This window comes from Poecilia reticulata, chromosome 6 (assembly GCF_904066995.2).
Source record: "Poecilia reticulata chromosome 6, P_reticulata-male-v2, whole genome shotgun sequence".
NCBI classification, from domain to species: Eukaryota; Metazoa; Chordata; class Actinopteri; order Cyprinodontiformes; family Poeciliidae; genus Poecilia; species Poecilia reticulata.
In genome coordinates this window covers 11386830-11412801 of record NC_088835.1, presented here as the reverse complement: position 1 = coordinate 11412801, position 25972 = coordinate 11386830, and the positions used below count along the sequence as shown (strand labels likewise).

Here is a 25972-nt window from a genome sequence, read left to right as displayed (position 1 = left end):
TTTTGCCTTATCAATTCCAGGGCACATCTAGCAGGAGTTGCAAGAGAGGAGAAACAACGTCATTCTGCTTCACTAGTTGTATGTGTTTGGTTATCAGGATACCTGTCAAGTCTCCCGTTTTGGCTGGGAAACTACCGTATTTTACCACTCTGTCCTCTATTAGTATTCTCCTGTAAAATGTCCCGTAGTAGAGTAATTACGTCACAATCCATCCCCCGTTCTTACGGTAGTCGGTAGTTTTCTCCCCATCCTTTCTTAAGGTAGTCTTCTTCCCATAATCCCCCAAACACCGCATCAGGGCTTACACTAACCCCACATACCCCATCCTCCACCCATCCACCTCGGACAGATAAATATTTCCCGTATTCTCAAGTCCAGAACTTGACAGGTATGGGAAGGGGCGCTGTGACTCAAAGTAGATCCAGTCCGAGTCCTGGAGGTTCCCAGTGAGACAAGAATAACCTCCTGACTTCATGAATGAAGGACTTGCAGGGATCAAGACTTTGTTCCTGGGCTGAAAACAACCTGGGCCTTCAGTAAGAAATACAGTGCCTTACAAAAGTCTTCACACTCCCTAAACATTTTTTTATGTCTTTTTTCACAGGCACAAACTTCCATCTGTATTTTAGGTCAACATAAAGTTGTCTAATCGGATTGCCACTGATTCAAAATTCACTTTTTGACTTTGAGAAAAGGGAATTTGTGAAATTTAATCTCAGGTCTTAGAGGTTTGGTAAAAAGTCTGCTTTTGATCAGTTACTGAGTAACTGATCAAAACTCATACATCAAAAAAAAAAAAAAAACTTCTAGGAGTATTTTTACTACGCTGTACTTTTCATTTTTACGTCAGTAATTTTATAATGAAGTATTGTTACTCTTACTAGAAGAAAAATTGTGGGTACTGAAAGAATAACCTTATTATAACCAAAAATTCACAGACACGCACCTGGAGTTGTTATATTGAAAGAAATTGATTTGGAAACATTTTTCTCTTTCTTTTTTCTTTTTAGCCTTCTTGTAATTATTATTTGGATTATTTTCATTTTCATGTATAAAATATCAAAGTTTCCATGTAACTTTACATTTTGGTCCATTTGATAATGTAATGTGGAAGAAGGTGTTCTGGTCTAGTCCAAGCCTCAACCTTTTAATCTACATGCCAAAAACTGCGTGGTGTGGATACCAAAGTGTAGATGGGAAGACTGATGACTGATGAGTATTTTTAGGAGAAAACTTGCTAACGGCTTAAAAAAACAAAAAAAACAACGACATAAAACTGGGTGTAAGGTTCACCTTTCAGCAGAACAACAACGCTAAACATAGGTACGAAGGAATGGTTTAGGTCAAAGTGCGTTCTCATGTTAGAGCGGCCTAGTCAAAGTTCAGAGCTAACAAGAGTCTATACATTTCAACATTAATGTTTACAGAGGTTCTCCAGCTAATTTGACTGAGCTTGAGCTATTTTGCTAATTTCAATAGGAAAAAGAAAAAAGAAAAACTGTAACGACGTTTTAAAAAGCCATGCAGGATTTTAATTCCTTTCTCATGATTTTTATTTTTTTTTAGCTTGTGTTTGTCACACAAGCTAAAGGTAATTCCTGCTCATTGGAAGTATATTGACAATACATGGATATAAATACTTTTGCAAGGCACTGTAAACCAGAGGACTTTGAAGCAAGACACTGTGAAGAAACCCACAAAATAATTTGGAAAATTGTAATCAGTAAAAGAAAAAAAGAAAAAGGAAAAAAGCATCCCGATGGATTTACTGAAATGAGGCAGTATGAGAGGGACAGCAGCAGCAGCAGCAGCAGCACCAAGTGTCACCCAGTCCGCCAACATGGGGAGGGCTCTGGAGTTTAAAACGGTGTGAATATGATAGCCCATCTGGAGCCTCTGGTCCTGCTTATGCAAGTGGAGATCTCCGTGCACGATTGAAAGTTGTCAGTTCGGAGGCACTAATCTGACAAGACGCCGATTTAAATAAACAACAGACAACGACTTTTGGATATCCTCAAACAAGTCGATTGGAAAGGAAAGTAAAAAAAAAAAAAAAAATGAGAGTTTGATTTTATCTTGCAGTGGAGGCCCTGCATGAGAGATAAGGTAACATGACTGTGGTGTCCCAGGACAATAAAGAAGAGGCTGTGACGGTCACCCCTTTGTTACAAGATGCTGCTGACTTGGAACCGGCGGACCAGGAGTGCAGCGAGAGGGTGGTCATCAACGTATCGGGCCTGCGCTTCGAGACGCAGCTGAAAACCCTGTCGCGCTTTCCGGGGACGCTCCTCGGGGATCCGCGCAAGAGGACGCGCTTCTTCGACCAGCTGAGGAACGAGTACTTCTTCGACAGGAACAGACTGAGCTTTGACGCCATTCTCTATTATTACCAATCAGGAGGACGGCTCAGGAGGCCCGTGGGTGTACCTGTGGACATTTTCCTGGAGGAATTAAAGTTTTACGAACTCGGGGAGGAAGTCATAGAGTTGTTCAAAGACGACGAGGGCTTGCCGAGAGAGGAGGAGCGGCCGCTACCGACCAACGAGTTCCAGCGGCAGCTCTGGCTCCTGTTCGAGTACCCGGAGAGCTCGGGACCCGCGCGGTCCATCGCCATCGTGTCCGTTATGGTTATTTTGATATCCATCATCATATTCTGCATGGAGACTTTACCGGAGTTCAGAGAGGTGCCCCCCGAGCCAGAGCAGCACGCCAACGGAAGCGCAGACAGCAAAGCGCCCAGCCCCTTCACAGATCCCTTCTTCATAGTGGAGACGCTTTGCATCGTGTGGTTCTCCTTTGAGTTCACCATGAGGTTCCTGTCCTGTCCCAGCAAAGCGGCCTTCTTCAAGAACATGATGAACCTGATAGACGTGGTGGCCATCGCGCCTTACTTCATCACCCTGGGCCTGGATCTGGCGGAGCATGAGGGCAGCAGTCAGCAGGCGGCCTCCCTGGCCATCCTGAGGGTCATCAGGCTGGTGCGCGTCTTCCGGATCTTCAAGCTCTCCAGACACTCCAAAGGCCTGCAGATCCTGGGCCAGACTCTCCAGGCCAGCCTCAGGGAGCTGGGGTTGCTCATATTCTTCCTGCTCATTGGAATTATCTTGTTCTCCAGCTCGGTGTATTTCGCCGAAGTGGAGGACCCCGAGTCGACGTTTTCGAGCATACCCGACGCCTTCTGGTGGGCCGTGGTGACGATGACCACGGTGGGCTACGGAGACATGTATCCCTCCACCATCGGGGGGAAATTCGTTGGTTCCCTTTGCGCAATCGCCGGAGTGCTGACCATAGCGCTACCTGTTCCCGTCATCGTGTCGAATTTCAATTATTTCTACCACAGAGAGAACGAAGAGGAGGAAAATGTGCAGTACATCCATGTGACCTGCGGGCAGCCGGAGCAACAGTGCTCCTTTGGAGAGACGGATTCCACAAAAAGTAACCAGTCCCTCTTCAAAATCGAGTCCTATCAGGGGAGCGACGACCTTGAGGTCCTGACTTATCCAAACGCGACTCAGCCGGAGGTTTACACAGGAAAGCTGACGGATGTGTAAACAAGACAAGTTTTTGTTTCTGGTGAGTTTTAGTTGCGGGGGGGTTTTATGATGCACGGCCGGTCCAAGGTTTTATGAGGCCCGAGGGAGAATTTCATGTGGGGGTCCATTACAAACTCCAAAGACACGTAGAGTTTGCCAGATCCGTTTTACTGGGGCGCATGTGGCAGCATTTGTCTTCCTTAATCAAATATCAACAAAAGAGCAACTTTATGAATTTACAAGAGATTATAGCTACTTGAATGTAAAATAGAAAGGAAGAAAAAAAAAGAGAATAAATTATGTATTTTATTTTGCAAATTAGAATGCACTGTGAAGCCACTTGTGCATCTTTAAAATCTTCTACAAAAGTTCAGGATGTCTTAGAAATGTTGCATAAGCTCAGCTCAACTCAGTCATTTTATTACCGATTGGGCGAGTTTTGCCTTCAGCACTGCTTTCATTTTTAGAGATTCAACAAGGTGTTGAAAACATTCCTCAGACATTTTAGTCCTTATTGATATGAGAACATCCATGAGTTGCAACAGATTTTGCGGCTGGACATCTCAGAGATGTTACCTATTGTATCTGGAGGCCATTGGATACAAAGTGAACTCCCTAATAATAATACTGAAGTAGGCTGTGGCCTTTAAATTATTCTCAGTTTGTACTAAGAGCGACATTTTGCCAACAGCAGCAGCCCGAACCGCCTACATAAGGCAGTATGGACAGTTATTTCCTGTTTGTGCCAAATTCTGACCCAGTCGTCTTGATTGTTGCAGCTGAAACCAAAACTCATCAGACCAGGCAATGTTTCTCCAATCTGTTGTTTTCCCATTATCACGAGCAAGTGGAAACTGTTGCCTCGGTTACCGTGTTCACAGCTGACAGGAAACACACCTAGTGTGTTCTTCTGCTGCCTTATCACATCTGCTTCCAGGTTCAGAGGTGGTAATCTGCATACGTTGGTTCAAGTTGACCAGGTTATTTTACTTTCTGACATCCTCAATATTTTTTAGACAGCCTAATGGTGCTTGTTGTCAATTATAAATATACACTGCTCAAAAAAAGTAAAGGGAACACTTAAACAACACAATATAACTCCAAGTAAATCAAACTTCTGTGAAATCAAACTGTCCACTTAGGAAGCAACACTGATTGACAACGGGGACCCTCGTCGGGTCAATCAGTGTTGCTTCCTAAGTGGACAGTTTGATTTCACAGAAGTTTGATTTACTTGGAGTTATATTGTGTTGTTTAAGTGTTCCCTTTATTTTTTTGAGCAGTATATAACAAAACAAAATTCTAGTTTTGAAGCATAATGCAAATGTGAAACCGCACTCTTTTATTGGTGCATCTTCATGATTTTGAAAAAGAAAAAAAAAGTAACAATAATTCTGCTGCTGGAATTGTAATTTTTGGCCTAAATGTTGCCGATTTAACGGTGGGGCCATGAATGAGTTAAAGAGATTTAGAAAGAAGTACTTTAAACAAATAAATAAAAGGAGAATACTGGTGAACAGATAAATAAATACATAAGTAAATATTGTGACTCAGAATGTTGTCTTTTGCTCCCTTATGCATAGAAGCTTGTCTGACCAGAAGAGACCAACTTCATTTTTAAATGTGGCGATTCTCCAACCTCACATTCTGCATTTAAAATGATTGTATTCAAGTTTTTTTAAAAACACACCCGCTCTCGCTCGAGTAACTTCTCCCCTTTTCCCACACAGTGGGGTTATTGTTAGAGGAACTACATGACATCATGACAGCGCATATAAATAAGCGCGCCATTTTTGGCACATAGCGCGTGTCATGTCTGTGCCTTTAAGCTTTTCTGGTGTCATTTTACCGTGTTGAGTATCAGGCGGGCCATTTTAAGGCGTAAGAATGACGTTCAGAAAAGTTTCAGGGTGGGGCAAGGCTTTAGGGTGGCCGTCCTTCCTCGAGACAGCAACGTAAAATATTAACATGAAAAGAAAAAAAAGGAAAAGACTGTTTATGAAACCAAATTATGAGACCCAGACTAGTTGGGGAAAAAGTAAAAGCGGAAAATAAATGAATAAAAAATGGATTACTGCTAGCTAAAACGGCATTAATACTTATTATCCGTTGCTGAAAGTTAGGCAAGAACTATTTTTGTTAAAGGAAGAAATTCAGCTGCGCATTACTCACAAACATGGAACAACAGACAGGCAAACACACACATACACACACAGTGGTGTTTTCATCACTTGTGGGGACTTCACATTGACTTCCATTCATTTCTACAGCCTAACCCTTACCATAACCTTTACCATAATCCTAACCATCACAGACTTAACCACTAACCCAAAAATAACAATTTCCCTCATGGGGACCTAGAAAATGTCCCCACAAGGAGCAACAATCCCCATAACCCCACATTGTAGACATAAATAGGTTCCCATAAGGATATAAAACCTGGCACACACACACACACACACACACACACACACACACACACACACACACACACACACACACACACACACACACACACACACACACACACACACTCAGACACACACTCTCTACAATGCCAGTGTTGTGTCCTAACGCTGGCATTGTAAAGTTCACGGACTGCAGCTCCCTTGCAGGTTACAGTATGTCATTTTATTCTGCATGTCTTCCAGCGTCATCACTCTCCCACGTGTGATGCATTCGCCTGTGCAGCATCAAAGGCTTCTAACTTTAGGATGGTGTGAAAGTGTTAACATTTTTCTGACGACGTTTTTGAAGCACGATCGTCACATCTAATTCACCCAACCCAAGAAATTGTATTATTTATTTAATGTATTTTTTTAATTTTTTTTTATTTAAAGTGTTCTCCAAACTTTTTATGCATCTGGCTGACAATATAAAAACCTTGCAACCCCTCTAATACTAGCCACATGGACATATTTACCCAAAAATAAACAGTCGATTGGTTTATCGATTACAGCATCAAGCCAGTGACATGAAAGTAATTACTGCTTGCAACCCTGGCCTGTCACTGACTTGTGTTACACCAACATTTATAATCAAAGAAAACAAAAGAATACAGATCATCATTCATCAAATTAGCTTTAAATATCTTGTCTGTCAAATGCCACGATTTCAGATAAATGTACATTTTTTTTTAAATGTTGACTTTTTTCCTGTATGTATAATCAGTGATGAGTTTCGCTGATATTTCCCAGGATTTTATGAATATTGCTTAAGAGATCTTGCAGTGCGCAGCCATAACCCGACCAGTGCTGATCAGATAAGTAGTGCTTTAGCGCCACTGTGTGGCCGATTGATGCATCTGCAAGTAGCAGAACAAACTCTTGAACATCTTTGCACTGTTGAAGCGTTGACTGAATGAATAGAGACGATCCGCATTGATCTGGAAATTATCTGTCATCTATGCAAAGTTAATTTAATAAACTTTTGCTTATTTGCAGGAGACAGAAGGCAAAATGAAGCTTTTTTTCGTCCTTCAGTTTTACGTGTGGCATTCTCTTCAAAATCTCATGGATTTTATTTTTCAATTTGAACTTTCGATCATGGGGGAAGAAAATAAAACTCCTGTCAGTTGTCATAAACATCATGTGCATTATTTTGTGTAAAGTAACATGTTGTTTTGGCATTGTGAATTAATTTATATGAAAATTCAAATGTATATACATTGTAATTTTGTAATATTCAAATGTCACTTTTTTATGCTTGCAATGCAAAATGTACCTTGATATGTTTTTTATTTCTATTTTTTGTAGGTTTTTGTTGTTGTTTTGCAACCAGCTTTAAACAAAAAACTCCTGGAGCCGTATTGTGCCAACATGCATTCACTGTAACTTTTTAAATGTAATAAAAGACATATATTTTTCTAATTTAAACACAGACCCGAATGTATCTCATGTTTTTGTTAGGTTTTTTTTTTTAAGGAATTACTGTGAGTAGGATATCGTCATGCCACTAGTTTAATTATTTCTACTGGTGCATCAGAGTCTGAACAAGAACCTGGCATACAGATCCATTTGAACAAATTATAAAAGGTTCATTTACTTCAGTAATTCAATACAGAAAGTGAAACTCGCATAGATTAATTACAACAAGCGACGTATTTCTCTTCATTCGCATAATTATGACTTACAATTTACAAAATCTCATTACATAGCAAAAATACAAATATTTTTAATACATAAATATCAGCCTACTGATCATCATGACCACTTGTTTCGATGCAGTGCAACGTGGAGGTGGTCAGTCTGTGGCTCTGCTGATGTGTTCAGGAAGCCCAGCTTGCTTTAATAGTGAACTTCAGTTTGTCTTCGCTGTTGGTCCTGGTGTCTCTCGTCTTCTCTGCACATTCTCTGTGTGGTCAGGTCAGTTTTTGGGTCAATCAACCTCATGGTTCAGTGAAGCCATGGTTGAAGCAGACTTTCTGCAGTTTGGGTCGGTTCAAGTCCTGCTGGAAAAAAAAAAACCCAACAAGAAATCTATATCTCCATAAATCATAATGAGGACTTGTCATTAATTTCCTGCCTGATGACCGAGGTGACTTTGGACCTGTGGAAACAAACCAGCAGCAGATGACATGACTCACTAAACCAGCAGAAACTCCCCGCTGGACCTCAACCAATTAGAATTTTTGTTCCTCTCCATTCTTCACCTGCAGTGTAGTACCTTGATCTCCAAAATAAATGCAAAATACACTTAATATGAAAAGAGCACTGAGGTTAAGAAGTGCCACGGTTTTCCCTGTTATTGAGTGACTCACACCAAATATTTCTGTAGCGAAAATGCTTTTATTGGTTTTATTCAATAAATTTTTGAAAAGCTGAATTGTGGGTTAGCTGTAAGTCACGAGTCTCTCTGTGAAATTAAATAACTGAATAGAAAATATCAAGTTGTGTGAATCGCTTTAATAGATAAAAATTACTTTTGGACTCAATTACTGAAATAAATTAACGTTTTGATGATGTTCAGACTGGCTGAGCTGCATCTGTATAAAGTAAATGTTTGTAACAGCTTTGGTGTCAAATGATACAACAAAAAACCAAGAGAGGAATAATTTGATCTGCATTACTTTAATAATAATAAAAATAACCCTCAGTGTGACGGCATGTAGTGTCAGGTGGACATATTTTAGCAAAATGATCCAAAATTTGAGACTGGATTTTGTATTTAATTTAATTTAATTAGTTTTACATCTTCGTTTAGAAAGTTTTGAGTCAGATTTATGTGGGGAAGATTTTTGGGTTTTCTGAGTAGCAGCCATGATTTTCGCTCTCCGTGGTGCTGAAAGTCTTTTGTGTCCTCTGCAGAGCGTTTTTCTTTATCTCTTCACGAGAAATGCAACAATAGTCTTTCGTTTAAAAAAACAAACAAACAAAACAAACAAAACACTGCTATGCTTCAGTCACTATCAACAAAAACAACTATGTATACATGTCAACTGCAACATTCGCACAGCCAATCAGGACGTTTTATTCCTTCTGACCAGCTTTCTCCGAGCACAGATCTAAATCCGAGCTGTCATACTTCCGAGACTTTTGGGATGATCTGTGTGTGCTTGCAGTCTGCAGTGCTGGCACACAGAGGCTCCTGTTTTTGTGCTGTGTGGAGAACTTCTGGCGGCGTCCTTTAGTGGAGCCGGGCTGCATTGCGTCGAAACCCTCCAACTCCTCCCCTCCTCCACCTCCCCACCCCCCCCCACCCCCTTGCTTCCTCTTGTACTTGCATGTTAAATGATCAAGCCAAACATGCTTGACATTGCTGAGAAACCGTGCGGACGTCGATGTCGCACTCGTCTGTTTCTCAGCTCTAATTTTTAATTGTGTGTGTGTTTTTTTAAATTCCTTTCTTTAAAAAAAAAAAAAAAAAAATCGTGTTCACCGTCCTGCGCCGGAGCACATCCTGCCCGTCATCTCGTCTTGTGGCAGATTTCTGCTGATGCAGGGATGTCTGGGAATGCCAAGGGCTCGCTTATTGCCCCTTAATGCATCTCTCTCCGAACTGCAGGGCAACATCTCCTCCTGCGGTTTGTTCATATGCTGTTTGCTCTGCTCACCACCGTGCCGCTGCCAAAGCAACCTTGGGGCTTTGCAGCATAACAGTTCCCCTCTTTTCGCTCTTTTATTTTTTTATTTTTTTTTTACATTTTTTTTTCCACCACCTCTCGTCTTTAAATTGCACAGCTTTCCTCTTCGACTCGTCTTATTTTAAGAGTGCAGCCTGGATGACGCGCACTCCCGGGTGCAACTTAAAAGTTTCACACCTTAAAAGCCTCTGCTGCTGCTGCTGCCTCTGCTGCTGCTGCTCTGCTGTTGGATGATTCTGCTCGAAGCTGTCCAGGACCTCTCAAGATCAAACCGCGGTAAGCCTCTTAAACTGAATACAAAAGTTTATGTACAGCTTTAGAGCTGTTTTGTTTCCCTAACACCCCCTCCCCCAACCCTGCAAGACTAACACACTGCTGCAGTGCTGTGCCCCTTGCTTTATCCATTTGCAAATTGCCACTAGCTTTGTAGGGTTAAAGGCATGCAGAAACTGTACAAAAAAAAAAAAAAAAAAAAAGGCTATGCGTCACACTCTAACTCAGACTGGTGAGTGTGGCGGAGCATAAATCGCTGCCTTAAGACAAGCTAAAACAAACATTCTTGCAGAGACATGATGTGACATGAGGACAATGCTGCCTCTCCAACCAAAACAACAACAAAGAGTTTATTTGTTTTTTGTTTTTGGCTTAAAAACCTTGGAGAATCGAAGGACAGACACTCCGAAGTTGCACATAGAGCTAAAAATGTTTTCCCCCCTCTATGAAACAGAATTGAGAAATTCTTGTTGAATGAGATGTGTTTGCCATCATTACTAACTGCTCTAATTGCAGCCCCCAGGGAAGAAGATGACTGAATAAATAAATAAATAAATAAACTGCAGAAAGTGCTGAGCCAGCAAAATATCTCGGCTGTTTGATTCCATTATCCCCTCCGTCCCTCCGTCCCTCCCTCCATCCCTCCCTCCTTCTCTCTTTGGTTGACAGAAGCAGCAGCAGCGACTGCTTCACATGCACTGGGGAGCTGCAATGGTCAAGTCAGCGAGAGCCGCAGTGGAGCCGCACTGAGGCAAAGCAGTCAACCGCCCCCCCCACTCGCAACTGGGGACGCCTCCAACGATCTGTGGGGTGTGGGAAGCTGAGGAGTGAAAAAATTTCTCCCAACCGTGAATGCCCGGCCAGTCAGACTAACCGACACACCTCCGCGATTCCTGCTCCGTCTCTTGCTCCGCCGCGTCCTCCTCCACCTCTTTCCCCCCGAAAATGACCGTTGTAGCGGGGGACAACATGGACGAGACGTCAGCCGTCCCGGGACACCCTCAGGACACCTACCCCCCGGATCACAATGACCACGAGTGCTGCGAGAGGGTGGTCATCAACATAGCCGGCCTCCGGTTCGAGACGCAGCTAAAAACTCTGTCACAGTTCCCAGAGACTTTGCTCGGCAACCCCAAAAAGCGGATGCGGTACTTTGATCCCCTGAGAAACGAGTACTTCTTTGACAGGAACCGGCCCAGCTTCGATGCAATCTTGTACTACTACCAGTCAGGGGGCCGGCTAAGAAGGCCGGTAAACGTGCCCTTGGATATGTTCTCAGAGGAAATCAAATTTTATGAGCTGGGAGTGGACGCGATGGAGAGGTTTCGTGAGGATGAGGGCTTCATCAGAGAGGAAGAGCGTCCACTACCTGAGAAGGAGTTCCAACGTCAGATCTGGCTTCTTTTTGAGCATCCAGAAAGCTCAGGCACCGCAAGAGGGATCGCCATTGTGTCTGTGATGGTGATCCTCATTTCCATTGTCATATTTTGTTTGGAGACTCTACCACAGCTAAAAGAAGACCCGATGGGTCGAATCGAGACATTCGGGAACATTACAATACGCTACAAACCAAATATTCTTACTGACCCCTTCTTTGTCATTGAGACTCTCTGTATAATCTGGTTCTCGTTTGAGTTGATAGTGCGCTTCATGGCATGCCCCAGCAAGCCGGCCTTCTTCAAGAACATGATGAACACGATTGACATTGTGGCCATTATCCCTTATTTCATTACACTCGGCACCGAGTTGGCAGAAGACCCAGAAAACGAAGGGGTGGGGGAGCAAGCAACTTCTCTGGCCATTCTCAGGGTGATCCGTCTGGTCAGGGTGTTTCGGATCTTCAAGCTGTCGAGACACTCTAAGGGACTTCAGATCCTGGGGCAGACCCTTAAGGCCAGCATGCGAGAGTTGGGATTGCTGATCTTCTTCCTGTTCATTGGAGTCATCCTATTCTCCAGCGCCGTCTACTTCGCCGAAGCCGAGGAGCCGGATTCTCACTTCGGCAGCATCCCGGACGCCTTCTGGTGGGCCGTCGTGTCCATGACAACTGTGGGTTACGGGGACATGGTCCCAGTCACTATCGGGGGCAAGATTGTCGGATCTCTGTGCGCAATCGCTGGAGTCTTAACAATTGCCCTCCCAGTGCCTGTCATTGTATCCAACTTCAACTACTTCTACCACAGAGAGACGGAGGGAGAGGAGCAGGCCCAGCTTCTCAATGTCAGCAACCCCAACATCCCGTCCGAAACCAACTCCAGCCGCCGTAGCTCCTCCACCGTCAGCAAGTCAGAGTACATGGAGATTGACGGAGACATCAACAATAGCATCGACAACTTTAGGGAGGCGAACCTTAGAACTGGAAATTGCACTATCGCCACTCAGAACTGTGTGAACAAAAGCAAGCTGCTCACAGATGTTTAGGCATCAGCTAGGAACTCTCGGTCGTTCGTGTCACACGGGGAGTAGACCATCCGATAGGAATGCTTCATTTAGCTCCCAGAGCGCTCTACCGGCAATAGGCCTACAACTATCCTCAGCTGAAAAAAAAAGAAAAGAAAAGAAAAAGAAACACAGTTGTTGCAGAATATACCGATGTAGATAGAATAATTAATTTTACTGATCCAATAACTATAATGTTAAGAAAACATTGATTACTACACATATACACAGCTCCTTAGAGGACACAGAGCACACCTTGTCTTGTCAGATGACGGTGTGATAACTAAAAATCTTATGCATGCACTACAGATAACTGATCAGCAAGCTGCACAATGCACCAGAAATGACTGCAGACATTCAAGCCTCTAAGCCAGGTGGTTTCCGCCAAGAAGGTAGATGACCCACCCCCCCAACCCCAAACCCTTCGCCTCCCTGCTCCCACAGCCCCTTTCCCCTTCTCCCCCTGCAAAGGATCTGCTACTCAGCAAAGCACCTTATAGTAGGAAGACTGCTCTTCTCTCTTGTTTTTGGATGTAAACAGATGGTGAACTGCTTGCTTCACGGACATCTGCAATGCTGCTGTTCACGCAGCAGCTGCCGTAATTGTGTTATCACCAAGTGATCCGATGCCATGCCCTTTAGATGCATCACAGCACAACTTGTAAAAGTGAGCTTCATGCGAGCATGATTTTAGAGACTTTCCATTTGATACCGGCATGCATGAGGCATAATGTCACAAAGTAGGGGAAAGGATGTTCTTTTGGATGTCTGCCTCCATTTCCCACTTCTTCCCTATGTTGCCATACAGAGTGCACTGGTTGAGTTCTTTTTTCTTTTTAACTGCTAATCATTTAGAAGCATAGAAACTGAATGTTAACTCTTAAGGGAACAGTACACAAATGAGATCATAGCATGAAAAAAAAGAGTAACTTGCATTATGGCCTAACCACTAAGGTACTTCTGTATCCTGGTATATTTAATGTACGATGTATACAGCATGATGTATACGGCTTGTTGCGGTTCATGCATTTCGCGGTTCTCCCGTCGTCGGGGAAACTGAAGGAATCGAAAAATCTGGGTCTTTCTGAGTTGTGATCAGATTTACAGAAATCCAACTTTTAGGCTGCGGAGTTTCTCATTTAAAAGTAGACGAAGAAAGTTACTAAGTAATATTGGAAAATGCATATAATCATTATAAGCACCAGTTACAGTATTAGTCAATAGAGGAGTGCATGGACCTTCTTTGAGAACAAAAACATTTTATATATATTTTCAGTCATTTCTTTTTTTTTCTTCATTTCTTCAACCACAAAGTTTAGTAGAAAAAAAAACAAAAAAAAAACAAGCAAGTCCACAGAAAAGAATCATGTTTCATAGACGTATTCTGAGATTAGTTTCCAGTGCCTTTTATCCCTTCCACCAATAGGATCAGTGAAAGTGCCTCAGTGTGCAAACGGTGTTTTTTTTGGGTAGATCCGGTGTATATCAGTGTCAAACACTGTCGGTTGTGATGTTAGTGAATGCTGGATGAAGTAAGGTTCACACAGCAAGGTGACTGTGGTACGTGCATAACCAAATGTTCGTGCTGGCATGCGTTTAATGATGCCATTAAGCAGCAATGGATTGTTCTCTGCATGTTTACCATATTCATTCAAAAAAAAAGAAGAAAAAAAACAAACAAAGAGTCTTCATCCACTCCTGTTTTACTTCTTTGTGCACCGTGCATCCTTTCAGGGTTTCTACCTCAGCGAGGTCATTGCAAACTTGCGGAGCTGAAGGCTTCAATGCAGGGCTTCCAATACCTATACCTACACATGCACATACACGTACAAAATATATATATATCTATATATAGTTAGATAACAGAAAATAGAACCTTAAGTGTAAACTGCAGTCATGCAATATTGAATGTGAGAGTCCCAAAGCAAAGCCTTTACACAAGCACTTACATGAATGGGGAAAGTAGGGTGTTGCAATCCTGCTCCTTTTTTTTTTTTTTTTCCACTTAAAGCTGCGCACAATCAGCCCGTTCGTTTGTGTGGAGCTCGTAAGAGACGGCGTGACTCTCTCTCCGCTGACTGTTGTAAGTGTAAGTCGTCTTTGAAACAGTGCCATGTCAAGTGAAGTGTCGTCACAGGGGGAAACAGCTCAGTGTGTTTTGTGTAAAAGAAAAGCTGAGAGCTGTCATATTGCAGCAGCGGTCGTGGGGCATTGTAATGCACAGCAAAAAAAAAAATTTAAAAATGAGATCCATCTCTTTTGCACAACCGCTTCCTTCCATTGCTGAAAAAGAGGAGAAAAAAAAACAACAACAAAAAAATATCGGTTTTGATTTGTTCTGTCACAGTGCTAGCTCACAGGAGAACAGCAAAGCAGATTTGGTACAAAATGTACTTGAAACTCTCTCCAGCTACTGTACACCAGTCTGCTCTCCATACTGGGAGGAGTTCATCCATGTAGTAGGAAGACTCCGTGCTGTACTGTACTGTACTGTACTGTAACGCTCCTTCTTCTTATTTAACACTCTCCCGACAAAGATCCTTGGGAAAAAAAAAAAAAAAAGCTGCACTGCAGTGCTACTCGAATGTCTTAGCTGTTTCTGCTGGTGCAGTGGCCATCCTTTGTGGTGCTAGTACAAGACTACCACTGTTGCGTTGTTCCCACAACACAACCTGAAGCAGAAAGGCGACGAATTACGCTTTAAATGCCTTTTTTTTTTCTTTTTGGAAGCAGGAAGGTTGCTCGGTGTAAGGAAACTGTCGTTTTGTTTGAAACAGATCTTTGTACTGTACTTTTGAAGAGCATCCTCCTCAGGCAAAGTGAAAAGTCCTACTTATTACAAGTTTAAAACAAACAAACAAAAAACAATTTGTCTTTTCTTTGTAGATTAGGATGACGTATATACCGAATAACATAGAATATACAAGGAAATTATATCAGCCTCAAATGCAGCTGCTAAGAAACTGTTTGCTGTCATCACATTTTTCACGGGGGGGAAAAAAAAGCGCAGCGATGAAGAAAATACTGATGATCTTTCTAGCAGAGAGGACATTTACAGATGGTGCTATGCATTCAGTTACCCAATGAAAACTGCATCCTAACGAGCAATAGGACAACATATAACCTGTTCATGTTAAAGACTGTACCAATCTGTTACCACAACTTGGTACCGACCGGGTGACTTTTGTCCTCAGATGTAGTAACTATTATTTTATTTAGAGAAACACATACAGGGCTTCATTGAAGCAAAAAAAAAAAAAGAAAAAAAAAGAGAGAAATAAATAGAAGCTGCTAAATGGCTCAGTCAAACCTGCAAGGGAGAGCCAATAATGCACTCAGAGAAAAGTTCTTGAGGTTGTTTTTGGGGTGAAAATAAGAGGAGGTGCCTGAACATGTGTGTGTTTGATATTATGCTTCTGCAAACAAATGTAATCAGAACTAAATATAGCCGAATTGAACAAAGAAACTAAAGAGAAAGAGAAAAAAAAGCTTTTTTTGATGCTAACAATTTAGAGAAAAGTAACCAACACGTACTGAAATTATTAGAAAAAGAAGTAAAATGCGTTATTTTCATTTATTTTTATTGTTTTGTGTATGGTGGCACTGTAACATGACTGATTTAGGACAAACAAGCCTTATATATTGGGAAACAAAAAAAAAACGAATGTGTTCCTCCTGCAAGCCATGTTAAATAAAAATCACTGTACGACGATCACTTCTTGTACATCCGACGATGCAGACAGTTATGAAGACACAGCTGATTTTTGTTATTCTAGTTTCAACAACAAAGAAACAAACAGGAAATAAAGGAAATCATTCCTGCTGTTCATGTTATTTTATTTTATTTTTTTTTTTTTATACCAAACTCTACTCCTGCTGTAACGTATCTCTACAAAAAACCTACTAAATGCAAAAACATTAAAAAAAAAACAAAAAAACAAATCTGCATGGGCGATGGAAGACTGCATGAGCTTTACCTTTCAAGCTGCGGATTTAACTACGACACAGTTGCATCGTTTTTTTGGAAAAAAAGAAACCCTTGCTTTCATCTGCAACCAAGCTCAGTCGTGAAAGCTGTTGTGATTTCTGAAAAAGCACCTTAGCGCCGGGACGGACGGAGCTTGGCGTCCCGATGTGGGGATTGACGTGCTGGTCGGTGCTGAATGTGAGCAAGGACAACAAGGGCTAGTTTCTTAGACTCTTAACAGCTCTTCAACGTGACACATTGTCCACTGTTATCTCAGTCAGACTGTATTGTGAGTGTGTTGTGTCGGGGAGGGCAGTGGGGAGGGGGGGACATGTGAAACACACAATCCTCTGTTCAGATTTCAGGGCATTCTGGGTTTTCAAAAGTGTTGATGCTGGACTGCTTTTTTTTTTTTTTTTTTACTTTTTTTTTTATTTATTTCGCCTGCTGTAGAAACACTGAACTGGATGGATTTGTTGGGGTGTTGTGTACCTTGCTCCAGGAGTTCCTGTTTGTTTTACGAAAGTGTGATGGCTACGAATCTGTGTTTTCTGTCCCGATCGCACATTTACCTGCTCTCTCAAGGAGCGCAGCACCGAAGGACTGTCGAAGCACTCTGCTCCTCTCTCCATCCACAAAGCGAACCAAACTCTTAACTGTGTTATTTGATCCAGCTGTCATTGTCATGTTGTGTTTACCAAGGATTATGCTGGAATGTGTTCAGTTTGTCAGATGATGACAAAAGGCATGGTCTGTGATCTATGCAAGGGTTTTATGTTTCTAAGTTCTTTGGTTTCTGTTTCTTATATCACCTCTGACTACATCTTCCATTAACCTAAATAAATTTTTAAGGATCAGCTCGTGTAGGCTTCGATCATTTCTGCTTGGGGCTTGGTTGGAGGGGGCAGAGGGGTGGAGGGGGATTCAGTCCGGGCTCAGAAGCCTGCATACGCTCATCATCGGCATGGAGGTCATATTAAGTTTAACCTTTCGCTTTTGAACCATTTCGGTTTCATGGCGCACTGGAACGAGCAACTTCAAACATTTAATCTGTTGCTGAGTATCTTTTAAGGCCTTCATTTGGGGAAAAAATAAGAGGGAGAACAAGTTTAAAGTTTTGTGTTGCTTGTATGATTCATCTCTGGAATAGAAAAAGGAATTAATTACAAAAGTTAACCCTGTTTTGCTCATTAAAGACCCCTCAGCCTGATGCTGCCACCGCTACATCCAACTGTTGCTACCCTCAAACCCGCTCCTGAGGTCAAATGATGAGCACTCTCTTTCTCCTTTAAAATGTATTTTGATAAAGGCTGTTGTTTCTGCCTTTATACTTGCAGGTGTTAATTTTGAAAAGAAGAAGAAGAAGAAGAAAAAAAAACATGCTTCTCTCCTGGTTTGCGCCCTTTCTTACTCTCTGTGGATCTATGGAAAGTTACTGTGGTGTTTCACACCACAGTAACAGTAACTGGAATCCCTGGATTCCAGTTGAATCCAGGGATTCAACTGGAAAATTCAACTGTATTTTCCAGTTGAATCCCTGCCTGATTCTTCCTCATAGCTCCAAAACATCCTGACAAACTTCTATCATCTACGTTTAAGAGTTTGGTTCTGACCTTTGACACATTTGGGTGTCATCATCCTATGTGCAAATCAAAAAGTGTGTTGGAACAGATAAAGCAGATTTGTAATTGGCTAAAGCTTGTTGTGTGATTATATGATCACGAAAAACTACCGTTAATATTACCTCTGAGCTGATGATGAGCGAATGTAAACTTCAGGTCGCCGCCATGTTGTGCATGTCTGTCTCTGCGCGACGCCACGGCAGCAGAAATGTGCTGCAGTTCTGCAGAAGTGTCGGCGTCCCTCTACTACGGTTCTCTCTCCTAGGAGCCATTAGCGATGATTGATGTGACTAAGGTAATAGTTTCACTCTAATCGTCCCGTCCCAGGAGGTGATCACTTGCCTCTGTCACCTTTTGCAAATCGACTCACCTCTGACGCCTTCAGAGGTGTCAGAGGTTGTATCTGCCCTGGTGTAGTAAAAGTTAAAAATAATAAAAGTTAAAAATAATAAAAAAAGGATAGAATCTCAAATCTTCGAAGCTGCGACAAAAATGTTATTTTTGACATCTATACTTGTTGATTACTTTGATTCTCGTTGAGGGTTTTTTTGATTTGTTTAGTTTGTGAAAATCGTTTTCAGGAAAGAGCAAATACTGCAATTTTACTGGCATAAAAAAGGTAATAAGTATACACACACACACACACACACACAGAAATTAATGGAAGGGAACCAGTGAGCCATTACAAAAAACAAAAACATTTTGTGTTCAACACAGAGTCACGGTTCCCTCTTTTTGTTTTCAGCTAGAGGGTCGAGCAGTATTTCCTCTGGTAGCCTTCCCATGGGAAAACCCACACTGATGACAGCAGGTTCTCTGTGACAACAACTTTACTGGCACCAAAAATGTGTCTTATCCTTTATTAGACACTAATGTTTCCTTTCACTGCAGCGTATTACCTAAAAAACGTTTTGAGGTTTCTCACAACGGCTTTACTCTGAGAAGAAACAATCGCGAATGTATTTTGTTTGGCATCGTTTCGTCTCGACATTAAATTATCCACTCAAAGACGATATTTGGTAGGAGGTGATATTCCACATGGCCGTAGTGTTTATGGCCGTTGGACCACAGATTTTGTGCCTGATGTATTTCTTCAGTAACCATTTAGCTCAGGTGGCAGCGTTGTGATAACAGATATATAGAAAGTAGCAAGGAAAGCTGGGGTTGATTGTAACTGATGTTGCAATGTTCAGTAAAGGTATTGCAATGCAATGCTTTCCTCGTATCTGACAGCCCTAATAGCAATGAATTTATTTATTTTGTGTTATTATAGTACAAAAAACAGACAGGAAATACAAAGTACAAAGTATTCACTTAGCTGTAGCTTCGTTCGGTTGCATTATATTCACTTCTCTTTCTGGTGTCAGGCTAACAGCTAGTAACAGCCTACGTCATAGCGTAGCTTAGCCGATTTTTAAACCAAATAATTATGTTGATATTTATTGGATACAGTGCTGTAATTATTATTTTAGAGTCTATCTCAGGACTTAATGACTTCATTTCCAAACGACTGCGAGACCAGAGGTAGCACAGAAACACTCCATATTCAATGTTTTTAGACAAATGTCATTAAAATTCAAATGTTTCTTCCGGTTTGAATTTTAACCGGAAAAAACGGTTAAAATGTCAAATCCCAAGAAAAAAATTAAATAAAAATTATAGCAGAATCTAGACTTATTTCATGTGACTGAGGTCAAACTGTTGTGTTCACAGCCAAACAGACTTGGAAAAAGAAACTGGAAGAAGAGTTAAAAGAGTAGATTGAAGCGACTGACAGCTGGTGCATTTGGCAACTTTGACTTGTGCAACTGGAGTCCAGTAGCAGATTGGTCGGCCGGGAAAACGGCACAAGCTTAACGAAGGTCTCCTGTGACAGTGAAACTGTTCAGTATTATAGGTTTCAATGTTTGATTAGACTGTGGTTGGTTAACTGAACGGCAATCACTCCCCCAAAAACTTACAGAAAGAAATTTATATAAAAAAGTAACGCAATACGTTTTTTTTTTTTGCCATATAAACATCTTATATCTGTCAGTCCTTAGCAAGCTCTTTTAAACACACATATGTCAAATTTAGGTGGTAGTTCTCACTTGTCTTCACCAATTTTCAATAATTGTGATAATTATTTCTTTGTTGTTGACTTTTATTCTGAGGATATCAGGATATAAAGAAAGACATTTTTGCTCTGACTGTTTTGTGACATTGAATTTGTTCTTACTCTGCATTTTAAAAAAAATTATCCCTTTGATGCTTATAGTTCCTTTGTAATATGATGAAAGCAGTCCCACAGCATGATACAGCCTCAGCCATGTGTTTCTGTTCTTACTTACAAAACAAACTGCTCTACGTTGGTCTTTTCTGTGAATACTTGATTTATTTAAGGTAAAAATTTCATCTTTAACTTGCACTTATGGGGATGAAAACTCTGCTCCACATGGGTCACTTTTAGCTCAATGCTCTTGAGGTGAAATTGTGCTTTGTTTTTTTTTCACCTTCACATAAAAAAGATAAATGACATTTTTAACAAAAATAAAACTTTCTAGTAATGGAAAGGTAGCTATTTCAGTTTGTTTGGTTAAGATACTGTAAAAATGTAACATCTGTTACCAAGAAGATTACATGAAAAATCACTTCTTGCTCTCATCAGTATATATGTATAAAAAAACAACAACCTAGAAACAAATTGGTAAAATCACCATTCATGTTAAGCCCTGGATCCATTTAGCCCAGGTGAGTCCTGTTTGTTGTCTATTTTTCTAAATCAGTTTCACTAAAACCCCTGTCATTTCCTTTTGCAAAACGAGAAGATGGAAACCAGTCGCTTGCCTCTGTCCTTCTCAGGTGGCTGCTTTTGTTTGTTTTATAGAGTGTGGTGACCTGAACAGAAGCGAACCTCTTCCCCCTTCCTCTGCATTGCCCTCAGGAAATGCAGCACTCCTCTCTCTGCAGGCAGCAGCAGCAGTAAGGGTGGGGTAGGTTGGCGCTGGGCCCACTCTTCTTGCACCAGCGCTCTCTCTGTTACTCTAACTCTGTTTATATCTCACTCTCTTCCTCACTTTACATGTATTGAGTGATTTCAGCACCTACTTGCCATCTTCCAGATTCAGATTTTCCATGAGACAGCGTAGCAAAGAACATGGAGTTCTGATATTTTTCTCCTGCGTCTGTTGGAGCCGATCAGTTATAAAGTCTTTCAAAATGATACCTAGGCTTTCTGTTTATATTCAGTCTATCGCTAATTAACTTTGTTAGGAAAGAAATGTCCCTTGCTTTTGTTGCAGCAGTTCATCTTTCTGAGCATTTTAAAACTATTGGCATCACGTTAAAGGGGCAGCATTATGTGAAATTTACTTTTATGAGCTTTACATCATGTTATAATGTTACTCACTCACCAAAAACACACCTTGTGTGATTTTTTTCATGCATGTTTGAGAAGTCCTGTAATCTCCCCATGGCAACCATTCAGCTGTGCTAAACGCCTGCGTGGACCTGGCGCCGCCTTGGAGGCGCAGTCCCTCCTCCTCAAAGCCGAAGTTTGCAAGCTTCTAGCAGAGCAGCCCTCCCACACTCAGCTCCTCGAGACTAGCCAGCAGCAATTAGCAAACACAGCGCCTCTGCAGAGCAACGCTGATCAAAACGTTGTTGAAGGGTTAATAGAGGAGCCATGTTGTGATGACTTCCTGATGGCGGAGTTTCAGAAAGAGCAGGAGTTTTTAAAGAGACAGAGGCCCAATTTCAGGGCGTTAAATTACAACGTAAAAGGCACATTTTACATATATATATATATATATATATATATATATATATAACATATTTAAAACAACTGAAGAGAACATAGTTACATGATTATACTATAAAAATTGTATTTTGTGCCTGGAAAACACATAATACTGCCCCTTTAAGAAAAAAAAAAAGTACAAATTTTTCCATTCATTTTCTTCTGGAGCTCCTCCCAGTAGCAGGCTACATATTCAGGACATGTCCGCAGTTCAGCCCAGACTAACAGACACACGTTCACTAACTTTCGTTCTGCAACAAAAGGATATATGAGTTTCCAGGTTGGTGGTGGGGAAACTGAAGCGCCCAGAGAAAACCTGACGAGGAGAAGATGCCAGATCCAAGGAAAATCTTCTGTGAGCAGCGACATCCACAACAGCAGCATCATGCAGACCTGATGAGGTAATAAGTAAGTGTTTATTTTTGTTAATCTAAGCTGTCATTAAATCGTGGACATAAGATGCTTAAGCGTTTTCATGTTTGTCACGCTACAACAGGAAACCTTAGCGTATTTCCTTGCTTTGCCAACACAAAGCAGTGAATAATTTGTTGAGTGTAGTAAAAGTGAAGCCTAGTTTTCATTCTAACGCAGCGACATGCTTTGCTCCAAATTATTTTAAATTTATTTCCCCAATTAACACTTTGTCTTCCATCTTCCCAACAACTCAGCATCCCCACAGCATGATGCTGCCACCACCATATTGTACAGTGGAGATTTTGCACGTTTTCCAGTGGGGTTCTGCGCATGTAGCTGAGTTTGAGTCTCATTTGATCCACTTGTTCTAAATGTTTGCTGTGCCCTTCCGCGTGGCTTTGTTTTTTATTTTTTATTTTTTCTCAACAAAACAGTTATTTTTTGCCGGACTTCCAAATGTATTATATTTAGGTACGGTAATTTTATTTATATAGAACGTTTCAGCAACGAGGCAACTCAAAGTGCTTTACATGAATGAAAAGACAATACAAACAAAAAGACAAACCAATGGAAAGAGCAAATGAAGAAAGGGAATCTAATAATATTGATCTAAAGTATATAAACTAGATTTTCCTGATCCGGGTTGCTAGATGGACATAAGTATTCTCTGGACTTTCTAAGCATGTTAAAAATATGTAAAAATTTCCTCTGATATATATTATATATATATATATATATATATATATATATATATATATATATATATATATATATATATATATATATATATATATATATATATAAATAACATTTTTTTTTTATATATATCATGCCTCCCTTATTTTCACTGACTTATGTTTGTATCACATAAAATCCCAATGAGGTGAACCGACGTTTGTCATTTCAAGAGCTCAGGTGGTGTGGATGCTTTTAGACGACACTGAGCTATCCGCTTTGACTCTAACCCGAATCATGATTTCACAGAAACTTTGACGTCTCCGTGTCAGACCGAGCACAGCTTGATCTGCAGGAGGAAACTAAAATCTCACCCGTTTGGCCACAGACGGCAATAAGCGGAAATGATTAAAACAACATGATAATCCGGATGAGGCGGGTCCTGTGTGATCATGGGTTTGTGCAGCTGGCGTCACAGAGTCACCTGCGATGCTGGATAGCAAAATGTTCTCTGTGGTCATCATTTTTTTTTTTTTATGCTGTTTTTTGCTGTTTTGAAAACTGCTGTTGACCGAGGCTCTTGTTTGTTCTCTGAGAATGTGTTTTTAAATGTCAGAGATTTATTTTTTCTCTCGAGGAGCGAATTATTCAGAGAAGAACAAAAATATCGGTGTACAGTAAATTCAGGTCTCGTTTGCACTAAGTTTAGAGTTAGATTCTTCGTATCACACACGTCTTTGTGGCGATAAGTAAGTAAGCTTGTGGTTACCTTCAGTTGGCTGATTTCTCTGCATGGGACGCAGCATTTAAGCACAGTTTTTAGCAGCGCTGAAGTTAGGACCATTTAAAAACCTTAATCTTAGTCCATCTCAAAACTTCTCCGACATTTTTGTTTTTGTTTTTAATGAAAAGTTTCCTATCAGCTGTCGGGTCGGTGTGTTTAAGGAATGAAGGCACACAGTGAACATTTTCCATGTCTGCATGTGCAGATCACCTCCCTGACTCACTGTCCATTTTCATTTGCTTTCACCTTTACACACTTGTATAGACACACACACACACACACGCACACACGCACGCACACACGCACGCACACACACACACGCACACTCACACACACACACACACACACACACACACACACACACACACACACACACACACACACACACACGCGCACACACACACACACACACAACATAAAGAATGGTCAGTTTGCCTGAGTCAGGCTTCTTGATATTCCCAGATCGATTTCTCTGAAGACAGATGCTCATCCCGTATCCTTTATACAGAAGTGCCACGCCATTCCTGTTGATGTCATCCAAAATGCCACTCAGGAGGCTTTTTTCGCTGCGACCCAATCAGCTGTGCATGCACAGTATCATATGATTATTCTATATCGAATCGCAAGTGTCCTCTGGTCGTGACTTTATAGCTCTGTGAAGCCAAATTGCAGAGTTGCCGGTGCACATTAGTCCTAATCTCCAAGAAGCTACAAGCGGCTTCTGAATGTTAATAACGCCCAGAATAGCTTTGACAGCACTATTGGATCTCCAGCGCTTCATCCCAAATCTCAGGGGTCTACAGCTACCGTACCCTGAGGTCCGAAACCCCCTCTCCTTGCTACGCCCTCCGTCCCTGCGGCCTGCTCCCTGCCCCACTTCCTCTTTGCATTACCTCCATCCATCAGGCCAGGCTGCTGACACACTTGTTTAATAATTAAGGGCAGGTTCATAATTTTCTCGTCCTTGTGGAAGTCCACAAATGGTCTCTGTGAATCGCTGGACCTCTTCAGACTACTGACAGCCCTCCGTCTCTGTAGTAAAATCACCAGATGAATGTGAAACCAAGTGAAGCATTACCTGGTTGGCAGAAAGTCTTCATCGTATCACCAAAGCTGATGAGACTCTGGGAACAATGAACGTCTGGATGGACATCTTCAGAAAAAAAAAAAAAGACTTTAAAACAATCGAAATATTTGCACCTTAAACCGCCAACATAGACAAAATATGCATGGCCTTGCAAAAAAGTATTTAAATATCTTGAACTCTGTTATATTTTTATTACATCGCGACAAGAAACCTAAGTGTGTTTTAGTGGGATTCAGAGATAGTCCAACCCAGGGTAAATCATATTTGTGGTTTTTAGTGTGTCATATGAACACACAATCACACACAATAGGATTCTGTTGCAATCAGAATTTTACTGGATCAATGAGCCACATCATTGGTCCAACTATCTATGGCACAACTCCAACCCTATACCAAAACATGCCATCACCCTGAACCCCGTGACAATGACAGAGGAGCTGATGCTAAACTGATTGAGTTTGATTTTGAAAAGAATAATGAGGGACGTTGTAATGCCTAGAAAAGACCTATATATGCCTCAAAAGACCTCTAATTGCAGGAAAATGCACATCCCACTTGTTAGATTTTGTATTATTTTCCATTTATCTCCCCATGACGCCCTACTTTCTGCTCCCTACTTTAGCTCCAATTAAATACACTGAACTTTAAGGTCGTAGCGTAATAAAGACGAAGCTCAGGAGGTGTGAATCCGTTTTGGAAAATACTGTAATTAAAATCAATCCACACCTAAAACGTTCAACATCGTCTCTCTGTCCATCCTGTCGTTTTTATCAAAGTTCTCATCCCGAGAACGTCCTTGTAGTCTGGGGGCAATGTGGATCTCATCTTACGTTGCTTCAGTCGCTCACGGCGCAGAGTCAGCAAGCTTGTCTGGGTGAGAAACTGTAAAAGTTAACATCGACGAATCCACCGCTGTGACCTTCCTGCTTCGGTTACATCACCGCACGGCGCTCGGGCAGCCTGGCAAACACAAAACCACAAAAGGATATCACAGTGAGGCACGAAGGCCCTGCTGAGATACGGACAACGTGAGCGCCGTCTCTGCGTGCTGACTGGAGATGTGTGAAGCGCTAACAAAGGTCACTGGCTTTAATTGCTGCAAGAACAAATGCACGGCCCTGAATCTGCTGCCAGAAAAAGTACAAATCTCACGAAACGATCTACCAGCAATGTGTTTACGCGGAAGTGAAATCAGAAAAAGAAAAGCTGTATTAGTCTTCGATGCCTTCAGGAAACCTACATGTAGCGTGTGTTAGCATGTGCTAGCAAAGGCTCTCTGTTGTTTCCTGTTGTTACCTGATAGAACATGCTCAATTAG

The 25972-nt window shown here is 41.4% G+C and overlaps 2 protein-coding genes across 3 annotated transcripts in view; both read left to right on the top strand.

Annotated features, from left to right (window-relative positions):
- The first annotated feature begins 1802 nt into the window (after positions 1-1802).
- Positions 1803-25972, top strand: part of LOC103465813 (shaker-related potassium channel tsha2-like) — a 28575-nt gene continuing 4405 nt past the window's right edge. The window contains exons 1-2 of one of the 2 annotated variants that reach the window (XR_014087835.1): positions 1803-3573; positions 20783-22102. Coding sequence is in view for 1 of the 2 variants with exons in the window: in XM_008410982.3 (XP_008409204.1) it covers positions 2112-3551 (1440 nt within the window). In the remaining variant the exon portion in view is untranslated. Of the gene's footprint in view, positions 3574-6976; positions 7413-20782; positions 22103-25972 lie in introns of those variants that run through there. The other variant, XM_008410982.3, reaches the window with a different exon arrangement.
- Positions 9802-17151, top strand: LOC103465814 (potassium voltage-gated channel subfamily A member 1-like). The gene is made up of 2 exons (XM_008410984.3): positions 9802-9891; positions 10558-17151. The coding sequence occupies exon 2, from the start codon at positions 10834-10836 to the stop codon at positions 12307-12309; it is 1476 nt and encodes a 491-aa protein (XP_008409206.1). The 5' UTR covers positions 9802-9891; positions 10558-10833; the 3' UTR covers positions 12310-17151.